The sequence below is a fragment of the Muscardinus avellanarius genome (assembly GCF_963383645.1).
Source record: "Muscardinus avellanarius genome assembly, chromosome: 3".
In the NCBI taxonomy this organism is placed as follows: domain Eukaryota; kingdom Metazoa; phylum Chordata; class Mammalia; order Rodentia; family Gliridae; genus Muscardinus; species Muscardinus avellanarius.
The window spans coordinates 124,752,173-124,769,880 of NC_137788.1; the positions used below are offsets into that span (position 1 = coordinate 124,752,173).

General features: G+C 45.8%; 1 protein-coding gene across 1 annotated transcript in view; it reads right to left on the reverse strand.

The window, feature by feature from the left end:
• The window catches only part of MYO1E (myosin IE), a gene marked incomplete at both ends in the record, with an annotated part of 137,877 nt that overhangs the window by 38,076 nt on the left and 82,093 nt on the right, over positions 1-17,708 (reverse strand). The window contains 5 exons of the mRNA XM_080693009.1: positions 1,455-1,600; positions 4,046-4,215; positions 4,431-4,545; positions 10,422-10,566; positions 15,601-15,699. Coding sequence (XP_080549135.1) covers positions 1,455-1,600; positions 4,046-4,215; positions 4,431-4,545; positions 10,422-10,566; positions 15,601-15,699 — 675 coding nt within the window. The remainder of the gene's footprint in view (positions 1-1,454; positions 1,601-4,045; positions 4,216-4,430; positions 4,546-10,421; positions 10,567-15,600; positions 15,700-17,708) is intronic.

Here is a 17,708-nt window from a genome sequence, read left to right on the forward strand (position 1 = left end):
TCAGGGCCCCCGCTGGGTAGGGTGGGGCCATGGGGGTGTGGCCATCAGGTGGTGACCAGCCAGTGAACTGGAGGTTCAGGAAGACCCAGACAAGTCCAGAGTCTGTCCCTGAGTCCACACGTGGAGGCCTACCTGAGACGGGCCCCTAGGGAGGACTCTGGTGGGCTTGCCTGCTTAGAAATGTCCCCACATCTTTGTACCACCTGGCCTTTTATCCAGCAAAATTAGGAACAGATAGAATCAGAAACCACAGAGATGCAGGCAAGAAAAGACACACAGGAAAACTGCTTTGGGTTACCACACTGGAGCCAGACTGGGAGCCTGGTAGGTCTGAGCGAGCACAGAAAACCCTGCTTCCTCCTGAGCACGGCAGTGTTTCCCTGTGTGCAGTAGGAGTGAACAGAGGCGTCCTGGTGCCCTCCACTAGACATGTTCACGGGTGATCAGAGCATCACTACTTTCAAGAGCTGCCCTGAGAAAGCAGCGGGGCTCGCGGGGCCTGTTCTTCCTCTTCTGGGACTGGCTGGATTTCCTGTCTTCAGAGGGAATTTAGTCCAGGAATTCTTGGCATAGGGATGTGGGGAGGTCTGCTCATGCACAGGAGCCCCCATGCCAAAAGGAAGCTGGAGTCCTGGCAGGAAGAGCAAGAGCCCTGCCCACGGTCTTGCAGGAACAACCGCTGCTTCCAAACGCCAGGGAGCCCAGGGCCCATGGGAGCGTGAGCTGCGTGGTGATGTCCCCAGGGCTGCATGTTCTGGAGAGCCAGCTGCAAAGGCCCAAAGACACCTCCGCTCTAGGTCACCTCTGCTTGGACTGTGAATGGATTTGGTGGTTTTTTATTATTTTAGGGGGGCAGGGTACTAGGGATTGAACCCAGGGGCATTTACCTCTGAGCTACATTTTTAGTCCTTTTTTTATTTTTAATTTTTGAAACAGGGATCTCACTAATTTACTGAAACTAGCCTCGAACCTGTGATCCTCCTGTCTCAGTCTCCCAAGTACTAGATTACAGGTGTGCCCCATTATGCCTGGCTCTTGGTACCATCTTCTTGTCCCATCTGGAGTCTCTGAGACTAAAATTTAAGTCTTCTCTGAGAAGGGAAATTCCATTCTCTTCATCTTGATTTTTTTTTTTTTTTTTTTTTTTTTTTGCAGTACTGGAGATGGAACCCAGGGGCATTCGACTTCCAAGCTACACCCCCTGCCCTATTTTGTATTCTTTATTTTTAAACAGGGTCTCACTGAGTTGCAAAGGGCCCCACTAAGTAGCTGAGGCTGTCTGCGAACCGCAATCCTCGGGTCTCAGCCTCCCGAATGCTGGGATTACAAGCGTGCGCCACCACGCCCGGCTTTCTTCCTCCTGATTTTGATGATGGCTCAGCTGGCCTCTCCCCTGGCTGCACTTGGAACACTGACAGCCATGCTGAGAGCAAGGGTCGCCCCGCCCCACTCACCTGAGGGACACCGACAGGATCCTCTCCATCTCGATTCTTCGCTTCAGAACCTCTTTCACGAGGCCTTTGTCTGGGCCTTGTTTGACCTTCTCTCGCCCGATTAAGTACATGCACTTTGGGGTGAGTAGCAGGTCTCGCTTTACGCCCTGAAAGGAAGGCAGAGAGACACGATCAAAGCACAAGTGTCCACACAGTAGACCTCTGACCTGGACAAGGGAGGCGCCTGGGCAGCCATCTTCACCGAGCTTGGGGGAGCCGTTTGCTTCTCATGAAGCCAGGCCCTTTGAGAGGCAAGAGGCCGGTGTATGTGAAAATGCTGATACTTAACTTCTTAAAAAACTTATAAAATGGCAAATGAACATGGACCCACCTACGGTATCAGGACAACAGGCAGAAAGGGACAACCTCAGACAAATCAAAACACGCCATGGCCTTACTAATGATCTGCTAAAGCAACAGGGATTCCTCCAAGTGTACATACTTTTTCCTTTGAATCCACGAAACTTTCTTCCTTCTGTTATTTATTTATTTATTTTTTTGTACTGGGGTTTGAACCCAAGGGTATTCTACCTCCAAGCAACATCCTCAGTTTTTTCAACTTTTTATTTTGAAATGGGGTCTTTCTAAGTTGCTGAGGGCCTTGCTAAATTACTGAGCCTGGCTTTGAGGCTGCGATCCTCCTGGCTCAGCCTCCCAAGTGCTGGGATTACACGTGTGCACCGCCACACCCCCACAGCTTTTGAAATTTTTCATTTTGAAGCATTCATATAGCTGGATGTGGTGGAGCAACTTGGGAGGCTGAGACAGGAGGACCCAGGTTCACAGCCAGCCTCAGCTACTTAGTGAGGTCCTCTGCAACTTAGTGAGACCCTGTTTTATAATAAAATAGGGCTGGGGGTGTGCCTCAGAGGTAGAGCCCCTGGGGTCTATCCCCAGTACAACAACAACAACAACAAAAAGAAAGTAAGAAAGAAAGAGAGAAAGAAAGAAAGAAAGAAAGAAAGAAAGAAAGAAAGAAAGAAAACAGATTCTCACTGGGTTGATGAGAGTTCCACTACTTGCTGAGGCTGTCCTCAAACCTACGATCCTCCTGTGTCAGCCTCCTGAGCACAGGGATTATAGGCATGCGCCACCATGCCCAGCTAACATTCATATATTTTAATTTTATTGATAAACCTCAATATTAAAATATCAACATACACTGAAATACATGGATGGCCACCTTATAACCAAGCATCTTTGGGTACCCTAAGCATCCAGGTTTGCATCCAAAAGCACCTTTATAGCAGCTGACATATTCAAGTTCCCTGGAATGACTTGATAAAAAAAAAATATGTAATCTTTCTTTTTCTTTTTCTTCTTTTGGCTTGAACCCAGAGGCATTCTACCTCCCAGCTACACCCCCAGCCCTATTTTATTCTTTATTTTGAAAAAGGATCTCACTAAGTAGCTGAGGCTGGCCGTAAAACTGATCTTCCAGTTGTACTGGGATTACAAGCATGTGTCACTACGCCCAGCTTATCTTTCTTATTAACACTGGTATTTATTTCATTATTTTTCCTGAGCCCAAAAAGATAGCCAATCAGAATTAATAAAAAATTGGCTCAAAAATAATAATGCGTCTTATTTTTTCCCCTGGTACTACGGATTGAACGCATGCGCATTCTACCCCTGAGCTACACCCTTAGCCCAATTTAGTATTTTTTATTTGGAAACAGGGTCTCACTAAGTTGCTGAGATTGGCTTTGAACCTGTGATCCTCCTGTCTCAGCCTCCCAACTAGTGGGATTAATGGCGTGAGCCACCAGGTTAGCTTATAAAGCATCTACTGAATGGAATATTGTCCCGATATGTAAAATGATTTACAACGATACACCCAATAATACGTGAAACTTTTCCTGCTATAAACAAGGAAAGCCAGGACATAAAATAACATGCAATGCCCATCTTCCCTAGGCTAAATATGCAAATGTATGTGCGTGACAAAGTTCTGCAGGATATACACAAAACGGTCACAGTGATTGTTTCTGGACATAGGTAGCTATTTTTCTTTGGGCTTATCTGGGTTTTACATTATTTTTCTTTACCAGGCAGGGGGTGTATCTCAGTGATAAAGTGCTAACCCACCATGCACAAGGCCCTGAGTTTCATCCCCATAACATTAAAACAACAACAAGAATCATGCCAGGCGTCATGACGCATACCTGCTAATCCAGAAGCTGGGAGGCTGACACAGGAGGATCGCTGGTTCCAGGCCAGCCTCAGCAACTTAGCAAAATGCTCAACAACTTAGTAAGACCTCATTTCAAAATAAAAATAAAATAGGGTTGGAGATGTAGCTACAGGGACAACACCCTTGGGTTCAATCCCCAATTTCTCTCCTCCTCTCCTCTCCTCTCCTCTCCCCTCCCCTCCCCTCCCCTCTTCTCTCTCTCTCCCTCTCTCCCTCCCCCCCCCTCTCTCACACACACACATACACACACATACACACACACACACACACACACACACACACTCTATAATGAATATTATCTACTCTGGTAGTCAGAATGGTAAAACCACAGCCCGCAGAGGCGGGTGGCGGCACGCACCTTGAACCTCCTGTCGTACTTGGTGACTGTGTCTGCAAAGTCAATCTTCTCCCTCTTGCCCACAAACTGCTGGAGTTCTGGGTGTTCCTCCATCCCGATATAATCCCCGATGAAGTTTCGGTTAATGCTGTTTCTCCTCCTCTCTTTCTTGTTCAACAACAGGTCTGAAGCTACAATGTCCAAGAAAGTAGAGAAGGAAGAAGAATCTGTTAGCCACAAAAGGAAGGAAGCTGAGTACAGCGTAGATACACAAAGAAATTTGGAAAGATGCAAGGTATTTAGCACGCAGCCTTAGATGTCAAATAATATAGAACTTGCAATTCCATTTAAGTTCAAACCTACTCTTCAGATTCGTTACATGAATGAAATAAAGTGACTAAAATACCTTCTTCTCTCATTTGGACATATTTCTTCCGGGCCACAAATTTTCTCCATGATTTCTGGATCACACGAGCATACCCGTCGTACTTCCTCTCTCTCATCTCTTCTAGAAGAAATAACTGTGCATGGAGAGAGAATCAATGTGAGCCGAGCCACAAGATCTAACCAGCACTTTGTTGGTGTTGTTATTTCAGTGTAGTCAAGGACGTACATGAGAAATAGCTCTTCAGACTCATGAACAAAATATGAAATGATTACTACGGCCTGTTATACAGTTTATGTAATTATTTTCTTCTAATGAAAAGCAATCAGAAATGGCAACACCTGGATGTGTTATTGTGGCCTGTGCCCCGCTCTGCTCACGGTCACTGTGACTCATTCTCCACCATGATCCAAGGAGGACCGCGGGCGGCCAGATCAAACGCGAGGCAGAGGCTGGCACTGCTATTGGGTGCTGCATACAGCCCTGAAATAGGATTTTCCGGTTTCTGCAGTAGCAGAGCTTGTACTGCTGTGGGAAGAAGGCTGCCCTACTTTTAGTTCCATGGATGTCCAGACTTCCAGCCCCACGGGATTCTCCAAGGAGTCACGGGGGCGGAGGATAATAACGATGGTGATGGGGAAGGACTGCTGGAACTTGCACCAAGGAGGGCTGGCATCGTTCAGGAGCCCAGAGCAGGCACTGGTGGCTCTGGGGAGTCAGCCCTCCCTTTTCTTTTCTTTTCTTTTCTCTTTTTTTGTGGGTCTGGGGATGGAACCCAGGGGCATTTGACCTGCGAGCTATACCCCCTGCCCTATTTTTAATTCTTTATTTTGAAACAGAGTGTCGCTAAGTTGCAGAGGGCCTCACTAAGTAGCTGAGGCTGTCCGGGAACCACGATCCTCCAATCTCAACCTCCTGAATGCTGGGATTACAAGTGCCACCACACCCGGCTCCTCCCCTTCCTTCCTTCCTTCCTTCCTTCCTTCCTTCCTTCCTTCCTTCCTTCCTTCCTTTTTTTTTTTGGTAGTACTGGGGGTGGAACCTAGGGGCTTTCTACCTCCAGGCTATACTCCCAGACCTATTTTCTATTTTATTTGGAAACAGGGTCTCACTAAGTTGCTGAGAGCCTCACCAAGTAGCTGAGGTTGGCTTCGAGCCTGTGCGATTCTCCTGTCTCAGCCTCCCAAGCGCAGGAATTACAACTGTGCGCCACCACGCCCAGCCTCCCTTTTCTTTATGATTCTGGGAACGGAACCCTTCAGCATTCTACCTCCGAGCCACACCCCCAGCCTTATTTTATTTTTAATTCTCAAACAGGGTCTCGCTAGGTTGCTGAGTCTTGCTACGTTGCTGAAGCTGGTGGTGAGCCTGCAGTTCCCCCAGCTGAGCCTCCCAAGAACTGGGGTTATAGGCATGTTCCACCGTGCCTGGCTGGTTAGTCCTCCCCCACTATTTTTGGTGGTACTGGGGTTCCTGGAAACCCTTCTACCTCTGGGCTACACTCCCAGACCTATTTTTATATTTTTATTTGGAAACAGGGTCTCCTAAGCCAAGACTGGCTTCAAACCGCGATCCTCCTGTCTCCGCCTCCCAAGCGCGGGATTACAAGCGTGCGCCACCGCGTCCGGCTGGTCAGGCCTGTTTAAGGATACTGATCATGCCCCACACTTAACCAGGCTTTGAGATGACGGAGCTGATGGCAAATAGCTGCAGTGTGGCTCGTGCCTGCTACGCAATCACGAGGCCCTTACACACAGCGTGGCATTTGGCACCTCAGCAAGATTCACGCAGCCCCATCTTGCCGGGGAGTAATGGAGCTGAGCCTGGGTGGGGCTGCAGAGCAAATCAAGACCTTCCAGGCTCCGCCAGGCTAACTTGAGTGAGACAAGAGTCACTCAGTAAATCTGCATTTGATCAATTTGTAAAATGGTGGGAAACACTCTCAATTACCTCCGGAGTGGTTGACATGCCTAAGGAAAACTTTAAAAAAAGGACCAATATAAGCCCAAAGTAAAGATGATAAATTGTCACTGCAAAAATATTCCAGAAGTAAACAAGCGAATTGGGTTTGGAGGCAGCTGGACTTGAGTTCTTGTCTCTGTTTATCTGGGCCAGTGCACTTAGACGGCGCGCTCCCGCCACTCAACTTCTCACAGTCAAGGCTGCGCAGAAACATCTCAAAATGCGCTGACCCAGGGAGGTCACTGAAATCCTTCAGTACCAGCGGAACACCTGCGACGGGCCCGGGACCGCCTTTCTTTTTGTTGTTGTTGGGGGGAGCTACTGGGGAATGAACACAGAGGCATTCTACCTGTGAGCCGCACTTCACTCAGCTTTACTTATTTTTATTTATTTATTTATTTATTTATTTATTTATTTATTTATTTATTGCAATACTGGGGATGGAACCCAGGGGCATTCTACCTCCCAGCTATACTCCCAGCCCTATATTTTTATTCTTTATTTTGAAACACGGTCTCATAGAGTTGCAAAGAGCCTCTCATTAAGTAGCTAAGGCTGTCCTCGGACCATGATCCTCCTGTCTCAGCCTCCACATCAGGCTCATTTTTAATTTTTTTAATTTTTACTTTATTTATTTATTTATTTGTTTGTTTATTTATTTTGCAGTACTGGGGATGGAACCCAGGGGCATTCTACCTCCAAGCTACACCCTCATTTCTATTTTTTATTCATTTTATTTTGAAACAGGGTCTCACTGAGTTGCAAAGGGCCTCACTAAGTAGTAGCTAAGGCTGTCCTTGAACCATGATCCTCCTGTCTTAGCCTCCCAAATGCTGGGATTACAAGCATGAGCCTGGCTCATTTTTTATTTTTAAAATATGGCACTTAGGAGGCTGAGACAGGAGGATCACACAGGTTCAAAGCCAGCCTCAGCTACGTAGTGAGGCTTTCAGCAACTTAGCAAGACCTTGTTTCCAAATAAAATATATGATCCGGGCGTGGTGGCGCACGCTTGTAATCCCAGCATTTGGGAGGCTGAGACCAGAGGATCATGGTTCACGGACAGCCTCAGCTACTACTTAGTGAGGCCCTCTGCAACTCAGTGAGATTCGGTTTCAAAATAAAGAATAAAAAATAGGACAGGGGGTGTAGCTCAGAAGTCGAATGTCCCTGGGTTCCATCCCCAGACCCTGCAAAAAATAAAAATAAAAAATAAAAAAATAATAAAAAAATATATACAATAGGTCTGGGATTGTGGCCCGTAGGTAGAAGGCCTCTGGGTTCCATCCTCAGTACCACAAGAAAAAAAAAGGAGGAAAAAAAAAAAAAGGAGTCTTGCTAAGTTTCTAAGGCTGGCCTTTAACCTGTGTTTCTCCTGTCTCAGCCTCCCAAGTACTAGGATTACAGGCATGCCCTACCATGCCTGGCTCTAAGGAACATGTCTCTAACATACTATAGCAACCAGATGGCATGTTGAAGTCCAAGCTCTGTGATTGCCTAATGTGAATATATTCTTTGATTTTCCTTATCTCATTTGTTGGGTTTCTGAGTAGTGCTGGTTTCCTTGTTAATTCTAGAACTAATTTGAAGGTGTCACAGAAAACACACTTGTGATTCAGAAAGAATGAGGTAGAAATAGTTCTGAGCTCTTTTTTTTTTTTTTTTTTGGTGGTACTGGGGTTCCTGGAAGCCCTTCTACCTCTGGGCTACACTCCCAGACCTATTTTCATATATATATATATTTTTTATTTGGAAACAGGGTCTCCTAAACCAGCATGCGCGGCTGGCTTCGAACCTGTGCGATCCTCCTGTCTCTGCCTCCCAAGCGCGGGGATTACAAGCGTGCGCCACCACGCCCGGCTAGTTCCGAGTTCTATACAAACCATTTCAAAGATTAGCTGGGCTTTAGCCACCCCCCCCCCAAAAAAAAACCCAGGGTGTTAAATCAGGGAGGTTCAAAAATAAAGAAAAAGAAGCTGGGTGTGTGGTGTGTGCCTGTCATCCCAGTACTTGGGAGGCTGAGACAGGAGGATCATAGGTTCTAGCCTCAGCAACTTAGAGAAACATACACACGAGAAAAAGAAAAGCTCAAAACATGAATGCATATAATAAAAACGCTTTAGTTTCTGATGCTAATATTGGTTTTAAAAGCAAATAAATTATTTTGTGTGTTTAGAATACTTACCTTAAAAAGTTAAGGCAAAAAAAAAAATCACATAGCAGATTTAAAACCCCAACTTTTGTAACTTTTGTAAAAGGTTTGCAAGTGAAGTCCAGATGTGAAAGGAAGAGATTGAGGGGAGGGGAGGTGGTGTGTGTGTGTGTGTGTGTGTAAGGACGGAGAAAGGAGAGTCAAGTGATGGCAATATAGCATTTGGGCGGAAGGCAAGGAATAGAAAAACCAAAAATAAATCTTGGTTTTGGATATAAATTCTCAGAGCTCAACTGAACCAGAATAAAACAGTATGGAAAATATTGAGGTCATTTTAATTATATATGAAAATTTAGCAAGTCGAAAAGTAAAAGCGGTAAGAACAACAGAGAACTCGGCGTTGTACTGACGAATCGCTCCGTCCCGTTTTAGAAAGAACAGGAACTGTTCCGTGGGCTGCTTAATGGCGCATGACACAACATTTTCATTTTATATTTGGAAATGAAATTGCTGTGGAGCTACAAATAACTCACAGTGGAAAAATGCGACCGCAAACTTTTCATAAATGGCTCTATCAATGTGAGCCACTTATTTATTTACTGATCTTTGCTGTTGAGGAAGCCGTTCGGCTGCAGCCCTTCTGGCTCCGGGTCTCAGGCCCATCCCACAAAGCGGCAGAATGGCAGTCAGGGAAGAAGGAAACTCACGGTCAGAGTGGGATTCGCCTAAAGTCCCATGCTCAGCTCTACCCACATCGTCAGTCCCCATGTTATTTCCTCCTGGACTAAAGACTGGTTGGCCAAGCTCACCACTGTCTCTGGAAATGGAGTCTTGTGATGATTTCAGGAACCTCAAGAAATGAGGATGTTGACCCGAGTTCCAGCCGCTTCCCCAAAGCCCCAGAGCCAACAGAGCAGAACCACTCAGGGATGGTACCAGATGCCTGTTCAAATGAAGAACTTCCGATGGGTGTTCACCCATCCCAGTAACTGCACCCTCACCAGGAAGGGGTTTCCCTACGCTGCTGAGGATGGCCTCAGACCCGTCTCAGCCTCCCAAGTACAGAGAATACAGGCGTGCACCACCACGCCTGGTGACATTACCTCAATTAATCTGTAGAGGAATGATGCATTTAGGAATTGTAAAATATATATATTTGAACGCCGGGTGTGGTGGCGCACGCTTGTAATCCCCGCGCCTGGGAGGCGGAGACAGGAGGACTGTGCAGGTTTGAAGCCAGCCGCGCTGACTTAAGAGACCCTGTTTCCAAATAAAAATATAAAAAAATTGGTCTAGGAGTGTAGCCCAGAGGTAGAAGGGCTTCCAGGAACCCCAGTACCACCCTCCCCAAAAAATATATTTTTGAATACATCATTGGTGAGGATATGTATTCTTCCTCTCAAAATCCTTCCCCGGCTCCTCCCTGGGAAGGTCTCCCACGGTGCAGTCCTGTGAACTTACACCCGGGATCCTGCTCCATCCTCAAGGAGGATCTTGAGCCCAGATGTGAACTGGCCTGTTTGGTGTCAACCACACAGATGTGGACCTTTGAGCCTTGTTTGTGGCTCCAAGAAGTCCCTTTCCACGTAGATGCTATGCATAACTCGGTGGACCTTTCTGTCTGAGGCAGAGTCACAAGGAATACAGGGCAGTCCTGCCCTCATGGGGACAGGGAGGAGTGCGCCCCGGGATGTGCGACACCCTTGTGTACGTGGTGCTGCTCTGCAGGAAATGACAAGCAGCTCGGGCTGGGAGAGGAGTCCCCCGTGACCCGCGCTGGGAGGGAGGGGACGCTTCTGGGAGACGGAAGGGCAGTCACGACGAATGCGTTTCAGATGAGGGGCGGCCAGCGGGGGCTGGGCAGCAGGGGCCTCGAGAGGACACGGCCACGCACTCACCGATTCTGGGGCTTTGATGAATACTTTGCTCCGTCCGAGCTGGAACTGGTCGTTGTCGATGTTGACGGACTGCAGCAGGTGGAGGACGCCCTGCCGCTCGTCTCCTCTCCACACCGGCCAGGTGGCCTTGGTCAGGATGGCGTACCTGTGAGGATGGGTGGGGGACGTCAGCTTCGGCTGGACATCACCTGTGCAGCACGTGTGCTGCCGCAGCTGGCTTACACAGAAACGCTCCGGGTAAGACTACCGTCTACGCCGCATGCTTGTCTTAGAAATAATCCTATTGTACCAGAGGGTGGACGGCTGGATGCTGGCCTGTGTGTGCACTTAGAGTGTAGGCAACCAGACTGATAGAAGCCAGGGGCCCTGTGTTTCTAGAACCTACTATCAGGATTAGATTGACTGACGGCAGTCAAGGAGAAAGGGAACCTTCAGGGTCAGGGTTCCACAGAGCCAGTCAGTTGGACCTAAGGACTCTGCTCCCCCCCGTAGATTTATCTTGCTGATAACATCAATTTCCTAGAGAAATAAATCTTCCTGTTTTCTAACTAGAGACAAAATACTTAAAAGCAAAAATAGCTGCAGCCACACTTTAGCATGAATGAACCTCACATACGGTATGATGATATTAATTCAGAAACTTCAGCCACACGCCCAGCCCAGGCTTATTTTTTTTTTATTTTGAAGCAAGTTCTCACTAAGTTGTGGAGGGCCCCACTAAGTAGCTGAGGCTGGCCACGAACCTGTGATCCTCTTGTCTCAGCCTCTTAAGTACTGAGATTATGGGCATGTACCACCACCCAGCTCAGGTACTGGCAATTTCAATGGATTAGAGAGACTGGAGGACAGAGGTGAGAAAGAGTAGATCTCTAAAGTGACAGGTTCTCAGAATACAATTTGGTCTGGTTTGACTTGATCAAAATTATAAACTTGCCGGGTGTGGTGGCACACGCTTGTAATCCCCGCACCTGGGAGGCAGAGACAGGAGGATCGGCGCAGGTTCGAAGCCAGCCATGCTGGCTTAAAAGACCCTGTTTAAAAAAAAAAAAAATAGGTCTGGGAGTGTAGCCCGGAGGTAGAAGGGCTTCCAGGAACCCCAGTACCACCAAAAACAAAACAAAACAAAACAAAAAAACCCATATATATAAACTTAAAAGAGCCAAGTATGGTGGTACGCACCTATAAACCCAGTCCCTAGAAGGCTGAGATAGGAGGATGGAAGATTCAGGGATAGACTTAACAATTTAGCTAGACCTTGTTTCAAGATAAAAAAATAAAATAGGGCTGGGGGCATAACTCAGAGGTAGACTGCCCCTGGGTTCAGTTGCCAGTACCACACAAACAAATAAATAAAAATTATAAACTAAAGTACTTTTACATACAACTACCAGTAGGTCTGTAGTGCAATTCATATTTCTTTCCCTATGAAAATAATCCTGGGTTTCTCTCATTTAATTTTTTTCTTTTCTTTGCAGTACTAGAGATGGAACCCAGGGGCATTCTACCTCCGAGCTACACCCCAGCCCTATATTTATTTATTTATTTATTTATTTATTTATTTATTTATTTATTTATTTTTTGAAGGTCTGGAGATGGAACCCAGGGGCATTCTACCTCCGAGCTACACTCCCAGTTCTATTTTTTTATTCTTTATTTTGAAACAGGGTCTTACTAAGTTGCAGAAGGCCTCACTAAGTAGCTGTGTCTCAGAGGATGCCCCTGGATTCAATCCTCAGTAACACACACACACACACACACACACACACACACACACACACACCCCAGAAAAAAGAAGGGAAAAAAAAAGAGAAAGAGAGAGAATAGAAAAGAAACAATTTGCCGGGCGTGGTAGCACACGCTTGTAATCCCAGCATTTGGGAGGCTGAGACCGGAGGATCACGGTTCGCAGACATCCTCAGTTACTTAGTGAGGCCCTTTGCAACTTAGTGAGACCCGGTTTCAAAATAAAGAATAAAAAATAGGGCAGGGTGTATAGCTTGGAGGTTGAATGTCCCTGGGTTCCATCCCCAGACCCGCAAAAAAAAAAAAAAAAAAAAAAAAAAAAGGAAAGAAAGAAACAATCCTTACATCCTGCTTCTGTAAACATATACCAGCAAGACATAACTGTTTTCTGATTAAAATGCTAAATTTGGACTCCTCCTCTTCCTCCTCCTCCTCCTTTTTTGCTTCCCTATTTCTTAAAGGAAACTAAATAGCTGTAAAACATGGAATTCCACAGAATCATTAGAGAAGCAAGAAGGGCATTATACTTTAAGGACACTTGATTTCATTTCTATCTGTCTGTCTATCTATCTATCTATCTATCTATCTATCTATCTAGTGGTTCTGGGGATTGAACCCAGTGGCATTCTACCTCTGAGTTACACCCCCAGGCCTATTTTATTCTTATTTTGAAACAGGCTCTCACTAGGTTGATGAGCCTCATTACTTTCTGAGGCTGTCCTTGAACCCGTGATCCTCCTGTCTTAGCCTCCCAAGCTCTGGGATTACAGGTGTACATCTCCACACCCAGATTGATTTCATCCTTTTTCTAACAAAAGTAACATAAGAACCACTTAAGTATAAATTCTGCCAAACAGACTTTAGGGGAAATATAAAAATCCATTTAAATTTGGATTGTACAAAACTTTTTACCTTTTTATAGGAGCATATGCCTGTAATTCCAGTATTTGGGAGGCTGAACCAGAAGGATTCCAGGTCCAAGGCCAGCCTTAGCAACTTAGCGAGACCCATCCAATTTCAAAGTAAAAATAAATTAATTAATTAAAAGAAGGGCTGGGGATATAGCTTGGAGGTAGAATGCCTTTGAGTACAATTCCCAGTCAAAAAATACAGAGAGAGAGAGAGAGAGAGAGAGAGAGAGAGAGAGAGAGAGAGAGAATGAATGGAAGGAAAGAAAAAAATCAAATTAAATGCTTTGAGCTTATTTTTCTTTTCTTTTTTGGTGCTGGGGATTGAACCCAGGGGCATTTTACCTTTGAGCTACATCCCCAATCCTATTTTTTAAATGTATTTATTTATTTTTTTGGCGGGTCTGGTGATGGAACCCAGGTGCATTCTAACTCTGATCTACACCCCCTGCCCTATTTTTTATTCTTTATTTTGAAACAGGGTCTCACTAAGTTGTGGAGAGCCTCGCTAAGTAGCTGAGGCTGGCTGCGGACGTGCTATCCTCTTGTCTCAGCCTCCCAAGCGCTGGGATTACAAGCGTGAGCCACTATACCTGGATTAAGCTTATTTCTTTTCTTTTCTTTTCTTTCTTTCTTTCTTTCTCTCTCTCTCTCTCTCTCTCTTTCTTTCTTTCTCTCTCTCTTTCTTTCTTTCTTTCTCTCTTTCTTTCTTTCTTTCTTTCTTTCTTTCTTTTTTTTTGGTGGTACTGGGGTTCCTGGAAACCCTTCTGCCTCCGGGCTACACTCCCAGACCTATTCTATACTTTTTTATTTGGAAACAGGGTCTCTTAAGCCAGCATGGCTGGCTTCGAACCTGTGCGATCCTACTGTCTCTGCCTCTCAAGCGCGGGGATTACAAGTCATGCCAGCAAGCTTATTTCTTAAGAAGCTACCTATTTTCTTTTTTATTCTTCTCTCTCTCTCTTCTCTCTTCTCTCTCTCTCTCTCTCTCTCTCTCTCTCTTTCTCTCTTTCTCCTTCCCTCCTTTCTTTTTGCAGGGCAGGTCTGGGGATGAAACCCAGAGGCATTCAACCTCCGAGCTACACCCCCTTCCCTATTTTTTATTCTTTCTTTTGAAACCGGGTCTCACTGAGTTGCAGAGGGCCTCACTAAGTAGCTGAGGCTGTCTGTGAACTGCGATCCTCCGATCTCAGCCTCCGGAATGCTGGGATTACAAGCGTGTGTGCATCACCACGCCTGGATTAAGCTTATTTCTTAAGAAGGCTACCTATTTTCCTGCAATCATTTTCAGTTATTTTGCAGTCAAGTTAAACGTCAGCACTTCCTGAGTCATAATTATCTTGTGTTCTTGAACTGAAGTGTTATACTCCACCAACAGCCTACTGAATGCTCTTGGCTACTGATGAGTCTACAATAAGAAATAGCTCCAACATTATATTACAACTTAATAATAAAAATTCAGCAAAAGCCCTAAAAATGGACGAAGGACTTAATAGACTACAAGGGAAATACAAATGGCCAATAAACACAGGAAAAGATGCTGAGTCTCATCTGCCACCTGGGAGTGCAGATCAAGACCACCCTGGGACAGCACTTCACGTCACCGGGAGGCCGAGTCAGACAGCAACCTGTGTTGGCAAGGATTGGGAGCCAGCGGAGCCTCCCGACACGCTGGTGGGAATGGGAAGTGGCAAGCCCCCTTGGAAAACAACCTGGTACTTCTCTAAAAGGTCAAACAGAGCTACCATCTGACGCAGCGATCGCTTTTAGGTACATTCCCAAAAGAAATGCAAACATGTCCACTGAAAACATGAATTCTCATAACAGCCTTATTCACGAGGGTCCCAAAGTAGAAACAACTGCTGTTTACCAGCTGCTGAATGAACAGGGAAAACGTGGTCTATCCACGATAGACCGCATTCACCAATAGATTAACGAGGGCGGACACGATGGATGGAGAAATCGTAAACACGTCCAGTTAAAGTTAAAGAAGCTAGCCGGGCATGGTGGCGCACGCTTGTAATCCCCACGCTTGGGAGGCGGAGACAGGAGGATCGCGCAGGTTCAAAGCCAGCCTCAGCTGGTTTAAGAGACCCTGTTTCCAAATAAAAAAAATATAAAATAGGTCTGGGAGTGTAGCTCGGAGGTAGAAGGCCCCTGAGTTCCATCCCCAGTACCACACACACACACAAAAAATGAAAGAAGCTAGTCAACAAAGATGCATAGATGGTTCTGTTTCTGTGAGGAGCCCAGCACAGGCAAATACAGAGTGACAGAAAAGAGGTTTGTGGCCATGTAGGGGTCAGAGGAGAAGCAGGGGTTGCCAACCAAGGAAAGCAGGACATTTTTTTAGAGTGAGAAAATGTTCTAAAGTTAACTGTGACGATGGATACTGAACTCAGGGTATGCTTGCAAGGCTGTTGGAATGCATACTTTAAATGGATGAACCGTATAGTAGATGACTATATTTCAATAAACTTGTTCTTAAGGAAAGACAAAAAAAGAGGCCAAAGCCACTGATTCATTACCTCTGGAGGAATTTCTGGAAGACACGCCGATAGGCGTACCCAGCTCGTCTCACTCGGATGTTTTCCTTCAGACCCAGATATTCTACCTGATGCTTCACCCTGTAAAGGAGAAAGTGATGCCTGGACATTACTGGATACTCCTTTCTCCCCACCCATCCCCCTTGACCCCAAATTCCAATACAGGGAAACGTACAAAAAAGATGATAAGCCAATCTCTTACATTATATAATATTAATGTAAAAATAGTGTGAAATACTCTAATTACAATTCAATAATAAAGACACACACACACACACATACACATACACACACAGCTCTAACAATAGGCAAAGGATTTAACAGACATTTCTCCACAGAGGAAATATTAAATGGCCAATAAGCATTGCTATCTATTTCAAAGAATCATAGTAAAATAAAAATTAAAAGCCAGGCATGGTGGCGTGCAAACTTTCTGGAAACTTGGGAGTCTGAGGCAAGAAGACTGCTTAAACCCAGGACTTTAAGACCAGTGTGAGAAATATACAAGATCTTGCCAAAAAAGCAACAAATTCAGCCGGGCGTGGTGGCTGTAATCCCCGCACTTGGGAGGCTGAGACAGGAGCATCACACAGGTTCGAAGCCGGCCTCAGCTACTTAGTGAGGCTCTCAGCAACTTAGTCAGACCCTGTTTCCAAATAAAAAATATAAAATAGGTCTGGGAGTATAGCCCGGAGGTAGAAAGCCCTGGGTTTCATCCCCAGTATCACACAGACACACAAAAGCAACAATTCATATACCTGTCTTCTGGATTACAGAGATATATTGTTTTTTCGAAAGACTAAAAGAAAGAACTTAGCCAGGCAAAGAGAACAGGGAAGGAAATGGATTTTTCACAACAGAAGGGTTCTCAAAAGCAGTGTTCCATTAGTGGAGCAGAAGGACAACCCCTAGTACTGCACCAAAAAAAAAGAAAGAAAAAAAAAGAAAGAAAGAAAAGAATAAAAGACTGTCTCATTTCTCCATCTTTTGATATTTTAATGCATCAGGTTGGATTTTATGAGAAGGAGGCAGCAGGACTGGGGAACTTCTGAGCAGCAGTGCAGTCTCTATGTAGTGGGGCTTTTAGCAGAGCTACATACACAGGGCAGGGGAGGGTGTGCTGGGCAGGGAACTGGATGATTGTAGGGCAAACATGATTTATTTGATCATTTGTCGGGAAGGGTTGGAGAAGGAAGGGACAGTTGGAAACAGGAGAAGAGTGGGCTAAGGCATCCTTGGGAGCAGATCTGCAAGAGCCCATTCTGTGAGACCGAAGGAGGTCCTCTTCTACGAGGATCCTCTTGGCTTAAAAGAGAAACAGAAGACCACGGAGATAATGCATCTCACTCAAACCAGCTAGTGACAGGACAGCTCTTCCAAATCCCAGCCCAGCCCCAGCCTTGACACCGGGGATTCTCAATGTGTGGTGCCTGGGCCATCACCATGGCACCATTGTGCATCCCAGGCCCCTCCTCAGATCCACTGAATCACGAGCCCTGGGAGGTGGTCCAGCAACCCGAGGCTTAGCACACCCTCCAGGGGTTCAAACGGTAGGATGCCCCTGGGTTTAACACACACACACACACACACACACACACACACACACACACACACACACTATCCAGTATTAGGGAGGCTGAGACCGGAGGATCGTGGTTCGTGGACAGCCTCAGCTACTTAGTGAGGCCCTCCGCAACATAGTGAGACCCTGTTTCAAAATAAAGAATAAAAAATAGGGCAGGGGATGTAGCTTGGAGGTCAAATACCCCTGAGTTCCATCCCTAGACCCGAAAAAAAAAAAAAAAAAAAAACAAAAAACAGTGAATGTTTGGCCCTGGGTGGGTGTTTTTATTTTCCTATTGTTTCCCCCCCACTCTCTGTCATTTCTTTCCTATCAATTACCATGCATTTATTATCTGTCATGATTGAGAAAGAGCATGCTACCAGGCTGGGATATGGACGTAGCACGGGTCTCCCAGAAGAAGTAATTACCAGCTGTGAATTTTAACCCTGGTCTTCCCATTGTCCACTTGGGACCTAAGACAATCAATCAATCTATCTTCTTTCTTCTTTCTTTCTTTTCTTCTCCT